This window comes from Chelon labrosus, assembly GCF_963514085.1.
Source record: "Chelon labrosus genome assembly, chromosome: 4".
In the NCBI taxonomy this organism is placed as follows: Eukaryota; Metazoa; Chordata; class Actinopteri; order Mugiliformes; family Mugilidae; genus Chelon; species Chelon labrosus.
This window is the reverse complement of record NC_140340.1, coordinates 337,002-360,485: the sequence shown is the minus strand read 5'-3', so window position 1 is coordinate 360,485 and position 23,484 is coordinate 337,002. Positions and strand designations below refer to the sequence as shown.

General features: G+C 40.4%; 1 protein-coding gene and 1 pseudogene across 2 annotated transcripts; both read right to left on the bottom strand.

Annotated features, from left to right (window-relative positions):
- Positions 1 to 764: 764 nt before the first annotated feature.
- LOC311486858 (zinc-binding protein A33-like) lies at positions 765 to 2,581 on the bottom strand (annotated as a pseudogene). The gene has a single exon. The product of its transcript is annotated as a zinc-binding protein A33-like (transcript).
- Positions 2,582 to 10,932: 8,351 nt separating this feature from the next.
- LOC311486392 (nuclear factor 7, brain-like) lies at positions 10,933 to 13,211 on the bottom strand (the record flags this gene model as incomplete). The annotated part of the gene is made up of 1 exon (XM_084542213.1): positions 10,933 to 13,211. One exon carries the CDS (start codon positions 13,209 to 13,211, stop codon positions 11,829 to 11,831), a length of 1,383 nt encoding a protein of 460 aa, XP_084398339.1. The 3' UTR covers positions 10,933 to 11,828.
- Between the last annotated feature and the right edge of the window lie 10,273 nt (positions 13,212 to 23,484).

The following is a 23,484-nucleotide window of genomic DNA, read 5'->3' as shown; positions in this document are numbered from 1 at the left end:
TAATCTCAGTTAGATTGAAAACAATTGTTTAAACTTTGTCATCTTTAAAAAATAATGTGGTTAATTGGAAAACGTCAGGGACAAATGCGACACAATATGATGGACATGACAGTTTATCTGTCCCACATCTACTGACACATGAGTATCACTGACCATTATGAAACAAAGACTTAATTTTAAATTAGTATTTGTATTATTACCAAGGCATAATTAGCAAAGGGTTATAGATAGCAGAATATACATTTCATAGAAAAAAAAAAAAAGATTGTCTCCATATAATAACATTACGTACTACAGTTTGGGATTCAAGACACTTGTTCAGCCAACGGCACCTTATTTCCAACATGTGGTTCTTCAGGGTGACCAGCTCAGTAGAATGAGCAGCGCTAAGGCAAAATCTCCTTTAACAGGAACAAACCTTGAGCAGAACCAGAACCAGCTCATATGGAGGAACCCATCTGCTTGAGGCCGGCCAGGTAGAGACAGACAAACAGAGATATGGGAGCTGATAAATTCATACATACAAGTGAAGATTGATAATGTTTAAAGAGAATGGACAGACTTAGCATTCAAAGTATTCATTGTTGAACAGCTTAGTGGGTAAACAGAGTGCCCATGAAGTTGCTGATATAAGAATAAAAACTATCAGTGATAATGAGTGTTAGTCTGTTGTATTCAGACTGTTCATTAAGCCCCGCCCAAATGATTTGAGGTTAAATTCACTGACTTTTCTCTTTAAAGAAACATAATCATCCTGTTTATCTCTAACTGATCTGATTCACTGGTAATATCTTCACTTTATTCACAGTGTGAATGTATGGAAACATCCTCTCAGTGAAAGCGTGTCTGAAGGTTTTTATGTGTTTGTTAGTATCAATATCAGAGAACGACAGATTTCCTCTGTTCCAGTCCAGATTCACTCTGATCCTCTGGAGCTTCTTCTTTACTGAGAGAACAGTGGGACGAGCTGGTGGTGAACATGTTGAGTATTTACCTTCATGGAACCATATTGTCCACAATCCAGATAGTATGAGTCCCTTCCTCTGGATAGACTCTGCTAACACACCCAGAAACCACCATGTGTTATGTCCAACCTCAACATCCCATCTGTGAGTCCCTGAGTTAAAGCCCTCAGAGCCCAGGACAGAACAGTAAGAATCAAACCTCTCTGGATTATCAGGAAGATGTTGTTCATCTCCTCCTCTCACACTGGTCAGATCTTCAGACAGGATCAGTTCTGGATGAGCGGTGTTTGGATCCAGAATGACAGGAGTGTAGGAGACCATGTCCTCCATGTTGTTCCAGATGTTGAAGGTCAGGTTGCCCAGATGTTTGGCCTGGTCTATCAGAGCTCCTGAGGGCAGCTGTGGATCATCCAGCAGGGGGCAGCGCTGGACTCTTTCCACTGCAGCCTTGTAGTTGTTCAGGAATGAGACGTCTTCAGCTCTCAGCTCCTCCTCTGTGGCTCTGACTGTGTCTGAAAGAGCTGCTATCTCTCTGCTCAGAGTCTCCATCTTCTCCTTCATCATCTGACTCTTCTGCTCCTCTTCCTCCCTCAGTGCAGCCATCCTGGCCTCCTCTTCCTCTGCTAGAAACTGGTGAAGCTTCTTGAACTGCTCCTTAATCTGCCTCTCTGTGTGTCGGGCCTGGACCTTGATGTGTTTTTCTGTTTCATCAAACTTCATTTTAACTTCTTCACAAACCTTTAACTTCTTCTTTAAGGGCTCCAGAGTTTCCTGAAGGTTCTTCTTGAGTTCTGTTGCAGCTTCATCGATGGGACTGAATCTGAGGTTGGAGTGTTTTTTTGAATCTCTGCAGACGAGACACACTGGCTGCTGATGGTCCAGACAGAAGAGTCTGAGTTTCTCAGAGTGCAGACTGCAGAGAGACTCTGGAGATCTCTGATCTCTCTCCTATAAGAAGGACTCACACAGGTTCCTCAACATCAAGTTTAAAGGTGGCTCATCTCTTGAAGATCTTCTCATACAAACTGGACACTGGTGTGTTGGTTTCTCTCTCCACCAGTTCTTCAGACAGACTTTACAGAAGCTGTGGCTACATGACAGAATAACAGGATCTCTGAAGACGTCCTGACAGACCGGACAGCAGAGATCCACCTCTGATCTGGAAGCCATTTAGTCTCTGAGTGAAGCTGAAACACAGCAGACACAAAGTACAGTCAGTCTTGGTTACATTATAGACCTCCTCAGTCGTATTTTTTTTTTCTGATCTTGAAAAAACACTTCTACGTGATCTTACTCCACCACAAAGTTCACATCAGACTCTCTTTCTGAGGATGTTTCACTTTCCTGCATCTCTCTGTGAGTTACAGGCCACATGTTTTTATCCTGAAACTTTTCCACAGAGAAGAAGATCTTCATTTTGCTCCTTGGTTCTCAAAGGAATGAAATGACCAGACAGCCAAGCTCCAAACAGTTTGTGACAGGTCTCCAGCCAGGTGCGTAAACTCAACCGTGTTTTGTTTTTGTTTGTTGGTTTTCTCCACTATGAACTGCAGAAAGAGAAGGGACCCATGTTTTTAATTTCTTGAAAGAGTACATATATCGCTGTGTGCACACATACACACACACCTTAAAATATTCTGCTAAGCTCAATACCACCAGCACAAAAACTAATGAAATAACAAACATTTGATACATAGGTGAAATTATAATGACGAAATTGCTGTTGTTGGTGTTGAACACTCAAAAAATTTGACAATTTTTCTCTAATATTGCAAAATTAATGTTTATATCATGTCATGGCTTGGAGATTAAATATGGAGTTGTAATGGGAGTCAATGGGACATTTTTGTCAGCTAAGGTCTCAAGAGGATAGTAATTGATTGCATTTTTTAGTTTTTGTACTAATGATGCAATCAAGTCAATATTTAGATAATCTTGGTCATTATCCAGGACTGATTTGAAAAGAATGTCCCAGCGTCCCAACAATAGTTTTAGGAAAAATAACATTTTTTATGTTTTTTTTCATAAAAAAACAACAGTGACTTTATGTAAACAAACTGGCATTTAAAGAATTAAAATCCTCAAAATGATTGATTTTTTTTTTGTAGTTTTGCAAAGTGGTTTAAGAGATTTATGCAGAAAAAAGCAGAAAACAATATTAATCAGTCTAGTTTTTATAGCAGTTTTTTAGCCGTGGACATTTTTGTCCTTAAGGACTCAAGAGAGTAATATTTTTTTTTCTTAGTGTTCTGTTAATCTATTATAATTTTTAAATTATTTTTTTGGAATTTCAAACTTTGTGTAGAGACACACTTTGTTACAAAAAAGTGTGCCACGTGCACTAACACAGCTAAAAATGATAAAATGATCGCCAGAAAAAAATTTGCCCAAATGGACAATATGTCCCTAATGATGCATGAGGGTTAAGCTCATTTAATGTATTTAATTTCTCTTTCCTGTAACAGTTAAGTCCCTGCTCTGAAATGAAGGTGAATCTTACCGTCTTTGCGTCGTTGTGCCTCTTCTCTCTGAGAACTGAACTCAAATGTTTCCTGGTTTGTCTCAGTTAATATAAAGTTTGGGGCGGAGCTTTGTTTCAGTGTTAGCCTGTTAGCTTGAAATATGTTTTACATTCCTTCTGGTCCATATCTTGGTGTGTTGGATCAGCCAGGTGTGACAGTCGCTTTAGAGGAATACTCTGCTGATACAGAAAGGAGATGCATTTACTGATCACTATTAAACGACAGCTCTGACAGTATCCAGCTAAAGCTGTTCTGTCTGTTTCAAATATTACATAAAACAAAATACAGACCTGTTGTGTTTCTGACATGTTTCACTGATACTTCGTCACTCATCCAGTATTCAAAACAAAGCAGTGTATACATGTACACAGAGGAAAATGGTATTATCAAAGGTCACACTTACAGTCCTGCTCACCATTATTGGCACCCCTTCATTTTTTGCATAACCTCTACAATATCTTCAGAAATAAATGGAAATGTACCAAATTTATATCATCAGGATCTTTTAATTGGAGGTCCAAAGTAATTTAACAAAGAAAATTGTTTTTTCAACTTACATGTTGTTATTTCAAAGAAGAAATAGAAAAAACAGCATGTGCAGCAATAATGGCACCCCTCTTTAATATTTGGTTGCACACCCTTTGGCAGTGACGACAGCCTCCAAACATTTCTTGTAGCCATCTATAAGCTTCTTGCACTTCTCAGCTGGTATTTTCTCCCACTCTTTCTTTGCAAATTGTTCATGCTCTTGAACATTTGCAGGTTTCTTTTCCCCAATGGCAGATTTCAGCTCATACCAAAGATTTTCAATCGGATTGAGATCAGGACTCATTGCTGGCCATTTTAAAACAGTCCATTTTTTGCTTTTGAATGTGTGCTTTGGGTCTTTGTCTTGCTGGAGAACCCATGATCTTCAACTTAAACCAAGTTTTCTTACACTGGGTAGGACGTTTTGCTCTAAAATCTCTTGATAATTCTCTGATTTCATGAGTCCTGTGATACGGTCAAGGCCTCCAGTACCAGATGCAGCAAAGCAGCCCCACAGCATTATGGATCCTCCACCATGCTTAACTGTTGGTAGGGTGTTCTTTTCCTTGTAGGCTTCATTCACCGTCTGTAAACAAATTGTTGGTATGCATTGCCAAAAAGCTCTATTTTTGTTTCATCTGTCCACAGAACATTTTCCCAGAAGGATTGTGGTTTGTCCAGGTACTCTTTGGCAAAGATTAGTCGTTCCTTTTTATGTCTTTTCCTCAGCAATGGTGTCTTCCTTGGCCTTCGCCCATGAAGCCCTGTTTGATTTAGTGTGCGGCGTATGGTACTTGTTGAAACCATGACTCCAGACTGTTCCAGGTTGGTTCTTCAGGTCTGTGGATGTTTGACGTGGTGTTTTTTCCACCATTCGCACCAACCTTCGAAGACTTCTCTCATCAATTTTTCTCTTCCCCCCACGTCCAGGGAGGTTGTTGACAGTTCCATGCTTGGCAAACTTCTTAATAACATTACGCACTATTGAAACAGGGATACCAATGTCTTCGGAGATGGCCTTATACCCTTTGGAGGTCTTGTGTTTGCTAATTATTGCACTTCTGATGTCCTCAGACAGCTCCTTTGTCTTCACCATTGTGACAAAGGAACAGGGGATAACAGATGGCTTTTTAAATAGATAGATAGATAGACAGACAACTTTATTGACTTTATTGACTAAAACACAGAAGTCATCATTCATTGGCTAATTCATGTCACATTGGCACAGACAATTTATCACAGGTGATTCTCAATTGTGATTTACCACAGGTGAGTCACAATGTGTTTCCATACTGATTTACAGCATAGGGTGCCAATACCAGTGACACAGCAAGCTTTAAGTTTTTCTATTTTTTCCTCCCATTGTTTATTGTTTTAAATTGTTGTTTATCATTTTCTCATTTGTATCAAACACAAGTTCTCTATAGAAAAGAAATGTTTCACATGATACATTTTTTTCAGAAGATATTCCACGTTATGTACTTAAACTTCATGGGTGCCAATAATGGTGAGCAGGACTGTATAATGTCTCCTTTTCTGAGAATTCTGCTGCTGCAGATTATAAACTCAACATTTAAGGCTTTTTTGTGCAAAAAGAAAATTAAAATTCGACTCAATTCTCTGAATTATCATGGCTGCTCATGCCTAAACTTACACAGATGATTATCACCATTGTGACACTGCTTAGCATGATTGCAGTAGTTTGGTTAGTGAAGCCAGAAACCTTAAAGATATCCAGGATGTGCATGACTGTGGATGTGTCACAATATTTCTTCATCCTTCTTGAACAGCTCAGTAGGTATACAGAGTGCTCATAAAATTACTGTTTTAAGAATAAACGAGATCCAGAAAAAAAAAAAAAATAATAAATAAACATCCTCTGCATCAACTGGATAGTCCTCCAACCAATCAGAGACATTTAGTTGGAAACTAAGTCAATTTCATGGTGGAATGGATAATTGTAAGCTATGAACACCAGGCAGGTGATCATCTGCAAGTGCAACACACTGTTAATCTAAATCTCTGTACAGTCCTGCAGTTCTGGTGCAGACTTTTGACACGGTGTTTTGGGGATTTGAGAGATTGAGGGTTGTAGTTCTAACTCAGGAGCCACTGTACACTGTGGAGATTACACTAAATGAGACAAGAAGACAATCAATCTGAAAACGTTTTCCTCATTACTTTATTATCTGGCATAAAGTTATACAAAAGTAAATAAAAAGAATGAGAACAGGTTACTTGTTTCACACTTCACTGTTTGTATCTGTTTCTAAATAAATTATAGAGGAAAGATTCTTCAGATGAAGGAACGTGTCAGTCACTGCAACACTGGTTGTTTCAAGAGAAGGAATGAGCTAAACCAGAATCACTGACGGTGAATTAAGTTGTGTTTTCACAGATTGTAAAATCATTTTTATGAGGTCATCACCTGGAATAGTTTTCCATTAACAGTCCTGAAGCAGTTCCCTGAGTTGAGTTGAGGAATGGGCTGCTTTGTCTTCATTCTGGGGTCCAACTCATCCAGAACCATCTCAGTTGGGTTTTGGTCTGGTGATTTTGGAGACCTGGGCCCGTATTCCTAAAGATTCTTAGCGCTAAGAGTTGCTCCTACTGGCCAAATTCTAAGAAAATTCTTAGAATCATGACGTTTTCTAAGAATTTCCTCTCAAAGTTCAGAGTAGATCCTCGTAAAGATAAAAGGTATTCCTAAAGAATCTTAGCTCTTAAGAGTGCTCCTAAGATGAGATCTGTTCAGAGCAGGGAGGAGGACTTTTAGGAGCCTTAGGAATTTCTGAAGCAGAGTTCTCCTCTGCTTCAGAATGGCTGAAAGAAGAGGCAGGAGAGATATTCTCCAAACACTGAATGACAATCAAGCTTGTTACAATCGCAATATCACCAGAAATGAAAGTCATCACAACACTGAGGTATTTAACAACAGGACAATGATGCAACAATGCAACAATGCAGCAGTGATGACTTGGAGCCAAATCTACGTCTCTAAACACTTTTATTCTCATTGACCAGTTGATCCAGAAGCAAACACTGTTCCTCTGTCCAGTTGGGTTTCCTACTTCATTTCTTCATCGATGTTCAGTTTGTGGAAGATTTGAACCAACCATCACTGCTTCTTCTAAGCCGGTTAGCAATCACAGAAACTGATGAAAGCTGAGACATTTTACCCTCGTTAATACCAGATGATGAAACATGACCAGCAGGTAAATGAATGGAAGCAGATCAATAGAACTATCAGCATGTGAATACTGTGGTAGTGGGCCTGAGTTTAATCACACATTTTATAGGATCATTTTTAAAGTAGAGCTGCTATTTATTTATTTTTATGTAAAGTATTATTTATAATTACACAGTCTTCATAGAGATTAGATTCTGTTATTAAGTCTATTAATCTGACGTCCATTTTAGGCCAATTATCACCAAAAGTGTATTTTTATCTAGCTTTTAGGATCAACCAATCACACCTTCTGAAATGATGACTCATACCTAGCAACGGGGTCAACCACACCTCCTCACTAAGATCAGAGTTTCTGTCCATTCCTTGATCAGAGTTCTCTGAGAATTTTCTGGAATCACTCCTAAGCTAAGACTCCTAGCTAGGAATGTTTAGGCTGAGTTAGGAGCTCTCTGAGAGGATTCTAGGAATCTGTAGGAATACGGGCCCAGGGGCCTTATGTACAAAGACATCCCAATCAACATGGAATTGAGCACACATGTTGTACCCGACCCCTCCCTGTCCACGCCCCTTTTAAATATGCAAATGATATTTAAACTTCACAGAAAGAGAATTGGAGACGCTACTCACTGGAGTGAAGACAAACATGTCCTCTTTGACAGCTGTCCTCCCTGTCCCACCATGTTGGTTAATGAAGCATCACATCTGATCTGTACATTGATGAATGAACATGTTTCATCATGTGATGGTTCTTTTATATCAATGTGTGTCCAGTCCATAGCTCTGATTACATTCAGAAAACCGTCTCTTTAATGTTGACCTGTTCAGATGCATTGTGGGTATTTGATATACCTGGCTGACATGAGGATAACTCCGTCCCACACGGCTGGCATGGCTCTGCTCAGAGCTGTATAAGCCAGCCTACGCCAGACATGACGTTGGCGTGAGGAACGTACAAGTTCACGGACATTTCACTCTTGATACATCTGAAATTTTCTGTTAACAAGTACGTAGGAACGTTTTTGTGCACATACACCCTTCGTACATGAGGCCCCAGGTCATGTGACGCAGCTCTGCTTCTTTGTCAAATAGCCCTTACAAAGCCTGGAGGTGTGTTCATTTTCTGGCTTTGGTCCTGGCGTCTGCAGATTTTCAGTAGTTTTCGTGCATGTTTAGACATTCTCAAAGCCGAGTGAAGAGTCGGAAAGAGACGTAAAAATAAAAAGAATAATAAATAGTACGAAAACAATAGGGTCCTTGCAACTTTGCTCGGCCCCAATAATGAAAATTGTTGCATGTTTAAATAAATAGGTTTCTACCACGTAAATCATTACTAATATTTATTGTGAGGATTCATTAATGTGATATAACAACAACCACTAAGGTTGTGTGAGCAGACATCACACATATCAGTTGTTATTATTATTACTATTCTTATTATTAAAGGTGAACTGTGCGACTATGTTATTCAGTAAGTTTCTATAGAAGGTAGCCATTCGAAACACTCTGTATCTTTGTGTTAGAGAATAATTTCTCTTACCTATAGATAGTTTGTGTAGTTAATGTGTGATTACTGCTGGCGTCAGTTATCTGCCCCATTTTCTCTCTGAGGAACATGCCAAGGCCATGGTCCCTCTTTGGCGTCTTCAATCTCACTCTCTGGCTGTCTACAGACACAGCTGTAGAGTTAGATGATAACGTCCTCTGTCCCTGGAAGACACTTTGTATTTCCTAGCTGGTGTGAATCCTTATCTTCATGTTTATGTACAATGGCCAATGGGATGTACACATCTCCCGTTTGCCGCCTCGGTCCACCTTTCTAGTATAAGAATCTGAGCTTTACTGTTTGACCCTTAGAATTGAGGTGGACTCATGCACTTATGTTGTGATGACGAAGCTTCTGTTCTCCTCGTATACGGGCCTAAATAAACTCCTTCAGCATGAGACATACAAGACTCTGGTGCTTCTTCTTCTTCATCGGCATCACCACAAATTCCTCCCTAACAACTGGCGTCACGAACAGGATCTCAATAGAACAACGACTCGGTAAGTGCAAATGTATAATGTCTTGTGCCTTGCCCTGTCTGCGTTTGACGAGATCACGAACTAAAAATGTAAAATGGGAGATAAACTTTTGATAAAGAACTCGTATTAATAGTGATACTTCATTAATTATTCTGTATAAGAGAAACGTTTTAACTTAGAGTGAATTATCAGTCTTTGTTAAGTGCTTATATGGTTGTGAGGAAGAGCTGGGTGAGCTTATCACCGTTCTGGGTGCGGTGAGAGTCCGTGCCCGTCACAGAAGGGCCCACCTGAGACCTCTGGTCATAGGAAAGGGATTTTTGGGGTGGATAGATAGAGATCTGCTTCACCAGAGATCAAGATCTAGGACCACCCGTCTGTGTCCATCGGGAACAAAGTTAAATGTGTATAAACTGAGACTAAACGTCTACCTTCACGCGTACAACACTGAAAATTTATGTAAGACCAGAAAACCTGTATGCTGCTGAAGTTGTTTTTTGTATGTTTATTGAGTCTCCTGTTTGTTTGAATTTATACAATGGGTGCTCATCAGTCCAAAACAGGGGGTGAAGCAAATTCATACACAAAATTGACACACACATCAAATAAACAAGACGCACACCACACTCTAAACGACCTGATGCAGAGATACACGGTGCAGGCGAGTTGCAGCCACAATATCTACAGAGCATGTTCTCCTCAAGAACACCAGCTGGCGTAGTTGGTCGTCTAAAAGGTTGGAAATATGTGTATCCATTCACCACTCTTATGCAAGATTGGACACACGGAGAATGGCCTATGGTTGGGTCATTTGAGACAGATAAACTGAGAGTGGCTAAAGCAAACATGGACCCCACCGTGGGTAATGCCGTGTTGAGTTATCCATATATGAAAGAATGTGTACAGGTGTGGATGAGTGTGGCAAACCAGAGAAATGGAACAGAGGTGTGTAAGGAAGAGAAAATAGGGCAGATAACTGACCCCAGCAGTAGGGAAGAGAAATTATTCTCTAACAATCCCCTCTTATTGATCATAAGATCAATACACTAGCACCTTAAGGGTGAGTTAATGTCAAGCCACGAGAATCAAAGACCATCATGCAATACAAGAACCCAATCAGATCAAATGTAAAACATTATAAACAATCAAATAAATGCATCAACATTGATAAAGATGGTATTGTAAAATAAAACACAATTAAACACATAAATGCATCAACACTGATAAAGATGGTATTGTAAAATAAAACACAATTAAACACATAAATGCATCAACACTGATAAAGATGGTATTGTAAAATAAAACACAATTAAACAAATAAATGCATCAACATTGATAAAGATGGTATTGTAAAATAAAACACAATTAAACACATAAATGCATCAAAACTGATAAAGATGGTATTGTAAAATAAAACACAATTAAACACAGAATCACGTGAGTCAAATAATATCATGATGTAATATTCACACCCCTCTTATATAGCTTGTCAGCTTATCTAACATGTGACCCATGAATCCCACCTTCCCGTCAACAAGGACTGCTGGAGGCAAACCCTCAATGGGATAAAGAACCCCTGAAACACCTAAGTGTTAGAAGGGCTCACGTTGGAAATCACAGCCACATGAACTACTTACAGGAAGCCAACCCCCCCCCCCCCCCCCTTCTTGACGAGAGGAGGCAAAAAGACCCCTACGCTAACTATTCTAACCATGGAGTCAGACCTACGGGAAAAACCTCAATGTCATGGAGGAAAACCCAAAGTCTAGTCTCGTCCAGATGATGTCATAAGGGTGTGTAATCACTTGGTACAACACATGAATCAATAACAGTAATACATGCAGATTACATAACAATTCAATGTGACGATTATAGGCAGTATCAGTATCAGACTAAATGTATGAAGGTAAAAATGAAACTTTCAAAGTGGAATTACAGTAAACAAGACAAAGCATAATAATCATAATAATAATGTAATAGTAGTAACAGTTGACAGGAGGAATGATCTTCAACCCGTGTGCTGAGCGCACAGTAGAGGGCCACCACCATGGAGAGGTTACTAGCACATACGATGCATGGTGGGATGGAATCCATCTCTTTCAATTTTATATCATTTCTTAATATCTCCTTCTTCTTCATCGGCATCACCACAAATTCCTCCCTAACACTTTGAAGTAACTCTCAGTTTCAAAAAGGTTGGGGCCCCCGGGTCTAGACTGTTAAATTTGGCCATTGAAATACTCAGGTCACCATCAGAAAGCAGACTTGCTGTTGTTTGTAACAGTTTCATATGGACCTGCACTAATGTTCCCGACAAACATTAAGGACATCTTTAGACTTTTAAGCTACTGACAGTTCAAAAATTCAGTACAGTAAATATTCAGTCAAATTAAAAACATATTTAGAGAAACTAACAACGTATTACATTTCTAATAATTGCCCCAGAGAGAAAATAAAGACAATCAGAAAACATTCTGATTTCATCAATCACATTTTCTGATATGACACACAACATTGGACGAAAGTAGATAAAGGAAAAAGAAGTTACAAAGATAGATACTTTATCTCTATTTAAAGAAAACCATAGACGCCAGAACTGATCTAATTCCCTGGTAATACCTTCACTGGTAATATCTTAACTGGGCGTTTATCTCCACCGTCAATGTATGGAAACATCTTCTCAGTGAAAGTTTGTCTGAAGGTGTGTATGTGTTTGTTAGTATCAAGATCAGAGAACGACAGATTTCCTCTGTTCCAGTCGAGATTCACTCTGATCCTCTGGAGCTTCTTCTCTACTGAGAGATCAGTGGAAGGAGCTGGTGGTGAACATGTTGAGTATTTACCTCCACGTAATTGTATTGCCCAAAGTTCAGACGGTGTCTTGCCCTTCCTCTGGACGGACTCTGCTAACACACCCAGTGTCCAGCATTTCTTATCTCTAACCTCAACATCCCAGCTGTGAGTCCCTGAGTTAAAGCCCTCAGAGCCCAGGACTGACCAGTGATGATCAAACCTCTCTGGATTATCAGGAAGATGTTGTTTATCTTCTCCTCCCACACTGGTCAGATCTTCAGACAGGAACAGTTTTGGATGAGCAGTGTTTGGATCCAGAATGACAGGAGTGTAGGAGACCATGTCCTTCATCTTGTTCCAGATGTTGAAGGTCAGGTTGCCCAGATGTTTGGCCTGGTCTATCAGAGCTCCTGAGGGCAGCTGTGGATCATCCAGCAGGGGGCAGCGCTGGACTCTTTCCACTGCAGCCTTGTAGTTGTTCAGGAATGAGACGTCTTCAGCTCTCAGCTCCTCCTCTGTGGCTCTGACTGTGTCTGAAAGAGCTGCTATCTCTCTGCTCAGAGTCTCCATCTTCTCCTTCATCATCTGACTCTTCTGCTCCTCTTCCTCCCTCAGTGCAGCCATCCTGGCCTCCTCTTCCTCTGCTAGAAACTGGTGAAGCTTCTTGAACTGCTCCTTAATCTGCCTCTCTGTGTGTCGGGCCTGGACCTTGATGTGTTTTTCTGTTTCATCAAACTTCACTTTAACTTCTTCACAAACCTTTAACTTCTTCTTTAAGGACTCCAGAGTCTCCTGAAGGTTCTTCTTGTGCTGTTGTGCAGCTTCATCGATGGGTCTGAATCTGTGGTTGGAGTGTTTTTTTGAATCTCTGCAGACGACACACACTGGCTGCTGATGGTCCAGACAGAAGAGTCTGAGTTTCTCAGAGTGCAGACTGCAGAGAGACTCTGGAGATCTCTGATCTCTCTCCTGTAAGAAGGACTCACACAGGTTCCTCAACACCAAGTTTAAAGGTGGATCAGTCTTTGAAGATCTTCTCTTACAAACTGGACACTGGTGTGTTGGTTTCTCTCTCCACCAGTTCTTCAGACAGACTTTACAGAAGCTGTGGCTACATGACAAAACAACAGGATCTCTGAAGACCTCCTGACAGACCGGACAGCAGAGATCCTCCTCTGATCTGGAAGCCATTTAGTCTCTGAGTGAAGCTGAAACACAGCAGACACAAAGTCCAGTCAGTCATGGTTACACCACACATCTGTCCAGTCTGGATTTGTTTCCGGTCTAGGAAACACACTTCTGCACATTCTACTTGATCACATAACACAGAGTACAGTTTTTGTTTGTAAAAAGTGTTACAAGGTACTGCAGTAACCCATAACCCGGGGTAAAAAGAATGTTGCAGATAGAAGTGAAAAAAATAAAAAAAACACTAGACAAATGGAAGGAAATGTAGTAAAGTATAGCGAGAGGAACAAAAAGGCTTTTCCCTATTCTGTAAATAAGAATTCAACCCTCAAAATCCATTGCAGTCATTGCAGCAGGTTCTATATCTATGATTGTATGATAACTGTTATATGAATATGGAGGAGCACTGAGGAGATAGAAACATGTGGCAAAAGTAGTTAATACAAGACCAAACAAGAACAAATTTCTATCTGGGTGTGTACCCACATGATGTGATTAGGTAAGATTAAAACATGTTAATTACATTAATTAATAAACAGCAGGAAAGCGGTCGAGGTGATAGCAGAGACAAAGAGACTAAGAACAGGATGTTCCTCTGTATGTCATTATCTGACATACAGAGGAACATCCTGTTCTTAGTTGCTGATCCAGTTTTATAGCAATCTTAGATTGTCATATCAGATTTCTCTTGTTCTGTTTCTATTCAATAATGACTCTGTTTATATCCACCCTGTAAAACATTCTTTATTTGAAATTATGCATGTAAAAACAACACGAAACAATACACTAAAGACAAAACACAACAACCAAGGAACAATTAGTGTCTCAGCAAAGACAAACCCAAATCATGAACTGCTTCACAAATGGACATCCCACCAAACGAAGCCCCGAATGGGGGGAGAAAGTTCACCCGACAGTAGACCTCAGTAAAAAAAAAAACAACAACAAAACAGACATAACTTCTCACGACCAGCTGTTACTAATTCATCTGTCTATCCATCTAAAGTGGGAAATGACGGGGCCCCACATAACCAAAAACAAATCCATTTTTACATGAAGTTTTGCAGTTATCTTTTCCATTAAATAAACATTCTTTAGTCTCTCTCACCATTGTTGAAGTGTGGGAGATAGAGGCTTGAGCCAGGACAGTGATATCCTTTTCCTCGCCACAAGTAGGAGAATCTATAATAGTTGGACTTTCCTCTTCACTACATCTTCCCCTGGAGTCAGACCCTGTATATAATGTAATGGGTTCAGTGGTAATTTAATTTTCAGAATGTTTTGAATTTCTGCTTGGATCCTTTGCCAAAATAGAATCAATATCGGGCAATCCCAAAAGATGTGAATGTGGTCCCCGATCTGTTTACATTTCTGCCAACATAAATTTGTATTATTTTGTCAAATTTTGCTGTGCTGGAGGGTGTCTTGAAATATCTCATTTATAATTTCCAATTGAATTCCTTCCACACTGGACGATGAGTGATTTTATGACCCTGTTCACACACCACCTCCCACTCCTCATCCTCAATAACAACATTCATTTCCAGTTCCCACTTTTCCTTTATACCATGGGTCGCGCAAATATTTTCAGTGACGGAAAAATCTGAAGGCCATCTGTCATTTTGACAAACTGGAATTCAGACCATTGGGTGGCGATGAGATTATTAACTGTCTCTTGTCTCTCTTGATTAGTGTAAGAGTCAGTTAAGTTTCGTTTCTCTGCCGGTCAAGTGAGTGGCTGGTGACTCGGTTAATCAGGGATCCACGAGCAGCGGTTATGAGTCGGTTAAGTTTTGTTTCTCTGCGTATTGTTCGTAAGTGAGTGGCTGAGTGCCTTAGTTTTCAAATGACACCAAAGTTACATGGGTGTTTTTATTTCTAAATGCTGCTGCTGTCACAGGAGGGGGAGAAATGCTGTCTTATATTTGTACTGTATTGTACTTCCTAAACATATATGCTACTTGAAAAAATAATTTGTTTTACATTTTTTATAATATTTGTTGTGGAGTGATACTTTTGTACACTTTGTTTATTTAAGAGAAAAATCCATAAAGAAGTTCAATGAAGGGAGAGATTTAGTTTTAGAATTGTATTGTAGTTTCTGAACACTGAAAAAATAATTTGTTTTATTTGTCCTCAAGTCATCATTTTGTGTTGTTTCTTAACAAAAACTTTTACTGTGATATTTATATTTCCTATTTTCTTATAAACTTTGCCCAAATTCTGTACTGGATTTTAACTGATTAATAATCCAAAAGACAAATCACAAAAACACTTAAAGGTCATGAAGGTTCACTCACATTTAGATTGATTCAGATTGATGATGCATCCACCTTAATTATTAAAAAGTATCGGAATCGGTATCTGCGATACTGGCCCTGTATTTACTTGGCATTGGATCGATACAAAATCTAACCCCACAGACATTTATACAGAGACGCCGCATCGACTGTGGAGGGACGTGCCTAAAGCGCCGCCATCTTGGTACAGGGCTAGCAGAGGCAGCGGGGCATGAACCTACGAAGGAAAGAGGTACTGGCTACCCGTGGCTCTTGCATGAATCTCTCGTACGCTCACTTTGTTCAATATTCCTTACCTTTCGAGGAGCTGTTAGGTCAGATAATGTATTGCCTCCAATAAATTAATATTTTATGTGTTTGCTGCAGTTGGTGGGAGGGTCAGAGTTCGTGACCTTTTTTCATAAATAAATGCCGTTCGCACATGCGCAGTTAGGTGGCCGTGGTTCACAGGCGGCCCTGGTTTGTGTATACGGTGTAAACCTGTCTAGATGTTATTCTTTTGAACTTGGCACCTGTGTTACTGAAAAAAAAACAACAATTTTATTGCCAATAAAAGGCATATCACACACTGTAAAAAAAATAAATAAATAAATTAAAAAAAGGGAAGAGGTACTCCTCAATCTCAAAGTAGAATTATTTGCCGAATTTTGGACCAATTTCCAAACGTATTGATTTGTTAAAAACGTCACACATGTAGCTATGATAAAAAATGTGGTTTTACTACCCAAATACAAGATGGCCGCCCTGTAGGCACGCCGCTCCAGTAGGCGGCAGCACTCAATGAGGCGTCTCTGTATATGTGTATGGTCTACCAGTGTTCCTGTGTTCTTTTTCTACTGTGTTAAACAGGCAGCCTGTTGATCAGTTTGAGCTCTGCTGCCACCTAGTGACTGGAGGTTGGTTTATCGTTCAAGCATTAATAAAGACAGTAGGCCTAATACTGAAAGTCACCACTGACACCTCACCCTAGTATTTGAGAAGTACCGAGCTAATGAATGCAGCCAGTGACCAGTGCTCTTCAAGGTTCCCCTTTTGGCCAAATGTATTTTTTCTAGTTGTCTTTTTTGGTACTGAAAGTCGTAAATAAAACAATTTATTTGGTTTAAAGGAATTAGTCCTTTATTAGATTAATATACAAATACATTATCTTCAAACACATTTCACCCTCGCACCCCTCAAAAATAAATAAATAAATAAATAAAATCTGACCCCAAGCTAACCCTAAGTTCTAACCCTGAGAGTCATAACGTCGCCATTTTTTACCGACGTTCATGTCTTTCTGTTTTCTGACTGGAACGCATTCCTTTAGGGACCTTTTCCTGCAGTCTGGTACTTATTCATCGTTTTTCGTTACTTTATCGACTAATTATTAACGGGTTACTCCGGTAACACGTATACTATAAAAATTGGAACAATCCAGAGAAGATTAACATGACCAAGGTGACACGCAATGTCGTGGAGCTGCGAGTCTGGGCGTCTGTCTACTCCATAGTGTTACCGGAAGTCCCGTAAAACGCTTCTTTAAACCATCTTTCATTCTATTTCAGTCAGCACCAGGTTCATTTTAAGTATTTCAGTTGTCCTTCCTGTAACAGGTTAAGTTCCTGCTCTGTAAAGAAGATGAATCTTACCGTCTTTGTGTCTCTTTCTCTTTGTGAACTGAACTGTTTCCTGATTTGTTTCAGTGGCAGTTATGTTTGAGGCGGAGCTTTGTCAGTGAAATGCAATAGGCTACTGCAGATTACAAAAGAAAAGTGAAACTGAACTTTGAATTCTTTGTAATAATATAACTGTGTGTGGTTTGAGATTTAAAAAAACATGGTTAGATTTACAGTGTTGATGACATCGGGAGGCAGACACTCTCTCTATTTTTAAGGTCAGGCTTAAGACTTTCCTTTTTGATCAGGCTTATAGTTAGGGCTGGACTAAACCATCCCTTAGTTATGCTGCTATAGGCCTAGGCTGCTGGGGGACGATGCACCAAACACATGTCCTCCTTCTTTCTTCTCTCTCCTCTCTCGCATCCTCCACTTTCTTTTCTCTGGCACAGAGCTCTTGCCCTCTAATTTCCTATATACTACTAGTCATGCTATTCTGTGCTATTACTATGTAGAATGTTTACTGCTGTGTGTCCCTCCCCCCTCCCCTCTTCTTGTGAGTATCTCTGGCCTGGAGTGGTGTGTTTCCTGTGGATCTCTATACTACATCTGTTGTCGTGGTCTCATCAGCCTGCCCAGTCTTCATGGAATCCTGCAGTTATCCACTCCTACCTGAATGAACAATTCTCCAACCTGCCTATGATTCCTCTTACATTTTCAAACTGTCATGTAACATCATCAGTTTGTATCATCAGATTCCACATGTACACTTTAGTCAGATATGTGTATCTATGACAGATGTATGTTTATCTTGCTGTTCTCTTCTCTCTTTCTTCTGTCTGTACCCGGCTGGCCTTAGGCAGATGGTCCCTCCATATGAGCTGGTTCTGGTTCTGGTTCTGGTTCTGCTCAAGGTTTCTTCCTGTTAAAAGGGAGTTTTTCCTGCCACCGTTGCCTTCAGGCTGCTCTGGAGGTTTCAGGCCGGGTTTTTGTTAAGCGTCTTGAGACGATTTGTATTGTTATTGACGCTATATAAATAAAATTGAATTGAATTGAATTGAATCATCATGACAAAGTGGATGGGACAGCGCCATTGCTACACATTTTAAACGTTCCTATATTAACCAGATATATAATCATGCTTATTAACCCTATTAACCCTTCCATCATTGATTTGTATCTTGCAGATGTTTCTTATCCCACTTTTGTTTGTGTTTCCGGTTTATCTGGTTAGTCAAACGTGGTAAAGTATTGGTTTTATTTAGTACCTGATAAGTTCATCATTTTCTTTTATTTATAAAACTCACCACATGTTCCCAAGGAACAAACAGGGGGAAATGCTCAAATCCAAAGTTAAGCAGCAGGTAAAATCATCTGTGACATGGTTCCCATAGAACCTGGTCCATCTGGGTGAAACCAGGAATCCTAGTGAAGCCAAAAGACGTCCTGGACATGTAGGACTTTTAGTAGAAGCCTCTGGACTCGTTGAGTTTAAAAGCTTTAGTTGGATTTGTGTTTGTACATGACTGTGGATGTGTCCCAGTAATCCTTCATTGTCATTCACGGTGATTGTCTGCTCTCAGTGAGGAAGTGGATCTAAATTGATTTGTTGAACCGTTCCCAGCAGAACATAATTGACCATCAGATGTTGGAACACGTGAATCAGGAGCTTCAGTCCAGAACGACATGATCCCTGCAGGAGATACAGACAGAAAACAAACATTTGATCTCATCTAATCTTGTTTTTATTTGTGCAGTCACATAAATATTCATATTTCTTTAGCAGTAGAAGTTGTTTCAGGACGTCTGTCTGATCTGAGGAGTGGTGGAAGGTCTTTGTCTGAATCTCTGGATCTAAACGATGATATAAAACAAAACAACAGCTTTATGTTGCTGAGTCAGCTCAATGCAGGATCCTCATGTTAAATAATTAGATTAGAATTTTATTCAAATAATGAAGTCATGGCTGAAAACACACCATTCAGTGAAGCTCCGCCTCCTAAAGGTCTGATTAGATGTCAGTGATAATAAAATGTCTTTAAGTGATATCTCCACACATTTTGTATTTTCTGACTGAGATCAGCTGATTAATTATCATAATCATCTCAGCTGAGATAAAACTAAATGTTCCTCCTATAAACAGATTTTTAGATATTTCAGCTGTGTGTAGGGCGGGACGGGGGGGGGTGATGAGTGGTAATAATGGAGAAGAAAAAGTTTATTTTTAAAGGGGAACACAGGTTCTGATGAAAAAGAGCATACTGACAGTGACCAGAGGAAAGGGAGGACAGGAAACAATTTATGCCGGTGCACTAACACAATGATTTATTACAAGGTATTACATTCCAACATAAAAAGGCCACAGGGATTTAAAACATTAAAAGGATTTAAAACCAAAGTCTAATATGTGAACTACACCCGTTAAAATAGTCTATTCATAAAAAGGAGAATAAAAGAGTCCATAGCGTCAGCTGGACCGGGTACCATGGTGGCTCAGAGGTGGTGGCAGAGATCTGTGGCCGCGCCAGGTGCTGCAGGTGCCTCGGCTGCTAGTTGCAGTGAGCGTCCTGGGAGTAGCCTGGAAATAAAAACACACAACCAATAATTGTGTCCACACAACATGTTAGGCACAGTGCCGCCGCACAAACACACACCAGAGCGTTACAATGGCCCAAAGGGAGGTACTTGCCCACCAGGCAGAGCTCTGCTGCTGCGAGTACGTCGCAACGCTCTGGGTTTTTCCTTCTGTCGGTTGGCGCTTACACCGCCTTGCCTTGTCTCCAGCCCACTTGGTGCCTACCTCCGTTCTCGTGGTCCCTTCTCCTCATGCCGTCCCGGCGTCTCTCTGGCGTCCCTCTCACGTTAGCTCGTTAGCGCCTTGTACTCCGAGCCTCTCTGTGGCATCCCTCTCCCTTGTTGGCTCTCTCCTTAGTCAGTCCTCTTTCCACTATATGTCCCCAGATGCCACTCGACATGTGACTTTACAATGTCCAGGGATCTAAACCACCAAACATTTTTAAACAACAGGTTTCAACGTCAGCTAAATTAAAAATCGTCTGAGAGGAGATATTTCATATTTCTGGTCACAGTCCAACAAACATGTCTCCTAGAAATAAACAGGAGGAAGGAAACGTTTAGACATGAACCAGCTAACACATCAGTACACTCCTCCTCTGAGCTCCTAAAACCAACCTCAACAAGACGTCAGCACAGATCAGTCTATTGTGGTTGAGGCAGTAAAGGACCAGATCTGATGAACATCTGATTTATTAAACCACCGTTATTATGGACATTTATTTAAATAACTACAGTTGAGGAGTTATCTCAGTCAGTTGCTGCAGTAACTAGAAAGTCCACCTCCTCCCTCACTAACGTCTTTCTTTGTTCTCCTCTAAGTCACCACAGCTCCACTCTGACGTTTCCTTTATTCTAATAAAAGCTTCTTGGTTCAGGGCACAGATCTCCATGTGGATCATCTGCATGTAACTTTGGTGAAATTGATTTCATGGTGTGTAATGATTGTCTCTCTGAGCTCCTCTACGTACATACAGGACTAATCCAACAGATCTAAATGTTCTGAGATGAGTTCATGACGGTTCCACAGAGAGAACAAAACAAACCAGGAGCCTCAGTCAAAGACATCGTACACAGTCACAGTCCTCAGTGTTTATTTAATTCATCACTGACAGCAGTGACCAGATGAAAGAAATATAACAAAATATAAAAAAAATTAAAAAAATGGTTCAGTTTAATTCACAACACTTTATTTAGAGAAATTTAAAAAATAGACATACAAAGACTAACAGCCCAGATGGATCTCCTGTTCTGGGACATGTGTTTGTAGATGGGTCATTTAGTTCATTCCTCCCTGAACTGAACAGCATCAGCTAACTGTCTCTGTTTGTTTCTGGGTGTTTTGTTTTTGTGATGAACCAGTTTCCTCCTCAGTGTTACCAGGTCTGAAGTAAACACTGATGTGATGGATTAGTGGAGAAACATCTTCAAGAAACTCCAGAAGCTCCGCTGATTTTATTTAACGTTTCTTTGGATAAACCATGGATGACCTGGACCAGTTTATTATCTGTAGTACCACCATTAGACCACTAGATGGAGGCAAAGGACCACGTATGAACCTGAGACACAGGGCTCAGATTCTATCAGTCCAGTCACCATGTGGTTCATAGTTGATGTAGAATCATGTGGATAGACTCTAAAGGACAGAAGATAATAAAACTAGATCAGTCTACTTTATATTTTAATCAGAGCTCAAGCACAGAGAACCTGTTCCTTTTACAGAACCCAGAGTCACGTTGTCTGTGGTTAAAGGTTAAACCCTTGTACTTAAATATTAAACTGTGTCCACACATGAACCAGGAACGACGGCTGCTACAAACAGACGTCACATCAGTTTGGTTTTGACCTGGACACAGAATATTTTTATGTTGAGTCAAAAATAAACTAGAACACAGAAGCCTGGCCAGTTTCCCACTGCCCTTTCAAAATAAAAGTCAGTGCAGTAAGAGAAAGCAGGTGGTGAGGCCTCAGAGACACCTGCTGCCGTCTCTGAACGTTTTCCAACAATGCAAATATTGAGCCTCTCTCTGCCAAGAACACAGAAGCTGAACACAAACCCTGAGCTCCTGAGGGAATCGTCTGGACCATTTCTTATGTTCTCTCCTCGGGTTCTGCTGTTGTTGTTGCTTAAGACAGCGTCGCCTCCTGAAGAATTACTACTGTCAACGCTGGCCGCCGCCGGCTAACAGCGAGGTAGCATCGAGCTGCTGACAAATAATTATTAAAGGTAGAAACAGCCTGAGAATCAGCCAGAACGTTTCCTTCTGTGGAAAGGATCTTTAACGTCCAGACCCGTCCATGGTTCTCCATCCTTCCTGCTCTTTATTTCTCTACATCTGATCCTCGTTGATCTCATCCTCCGTCCTCAGTAATGAGGCATCAACAGACAGAAGGAGAGAAGCTGGAAGGAGGAACTGCAGGAGATAACAGAGGTGATAGAGGGATTTCTGTGATGATGATGATGAAGATGATGTTCTCTCTGGGTTCCAGATGTTCATAGTTAACATGATGTGATGTTTAACGTGTTAATATGAACACATGAACAGACTAAACCAACAAAGTCATCGTTAGTTTAGAAACTATTCATCATCGTCTTCAGTTTCTAGAATCACAGATGAAAATGAAGAGCTGGTGTCAAACATACGGCCCGGGGACCAGAACTGGCCCCACAGGGTCCAGTCTGACCCCAGGGATGATAATAAAGGATTTATGTTTTAATGAAAGGATCTGCTGCTCCTCATGTGTCCACTAGAGGACACACTGTCTCTGTCAGAGAGGACGGAACTAAACCAGCTGGAACGATACTGGAGCTTATTTCATCTATATAGAAAGTCTATATATAGACTGTAGGCTATACATAGATCTATATGTATAGATAGAGACTGTCTATATGGTTATATATGGTTATATATGGTTATATATGTAAACATATATATAGAGAGAGAGAGGTTTAAACTATAGACTGGTTAGAACCTGTTCATAGAGGATCTCTGTGGAGGAGAGAGGACTCACTCTGACTCAAATCAGAAAACTATTAAAACTACTAATCACACAACTACACAAAAACACAAAAACACAAAAACACACAACTACAGTGTTCAGAGTTTACAGAGTAGAACTTGTTCAGGTGTGACCTTTGTGTGTCAGAGCACCAGCAGAACACCTGTCCCCTACACAATCTACACTATAATATTATAACACTATAGATCTATAGTGTTATAAATCTATACTGTTATAGATCTATAACACTATAGATCTATAACAATATAGATCTATAACACTATAGACCAGTTATCCTACACACAGTCAGCACCACCACATCAGCTCCAGTGTGAGGACGTGTTGAGGACAGCAGGTGGAGACAGAGCGTCACTGAAGGACTGAAGACGCTGCTGTGTCTCAGTCAAAGGAAACAACGTCAGCTCTGAACTCTGGAGACGGAGACGGAGACAGAGACGATGTCCTGAATCCTTCTGTAAATATAAAACCACTAAACTCAGCTCTGGTCTGAGACATGATGTAGGACAGAGACATCTGAGACATGGTGGAGGACAGAGACATCTGAGACATGGTGGAGGACAGAGACATCTGAGACCTGACGGTGGACAGAGACATCCGAGACATCCGAGACATCTGAGACATGATGGAGGACAAAGAGATCTGAGACATGATGGTGGACAGAGACATCTGAGACATGGTGGAGGACAGAGACATCAGAGACATGATGGTGGAGAGAGACATCTGAGACATGACGGTGGACAGAGACATCCGAGACATCTGAGACATCTGAGACATGATGGTGGA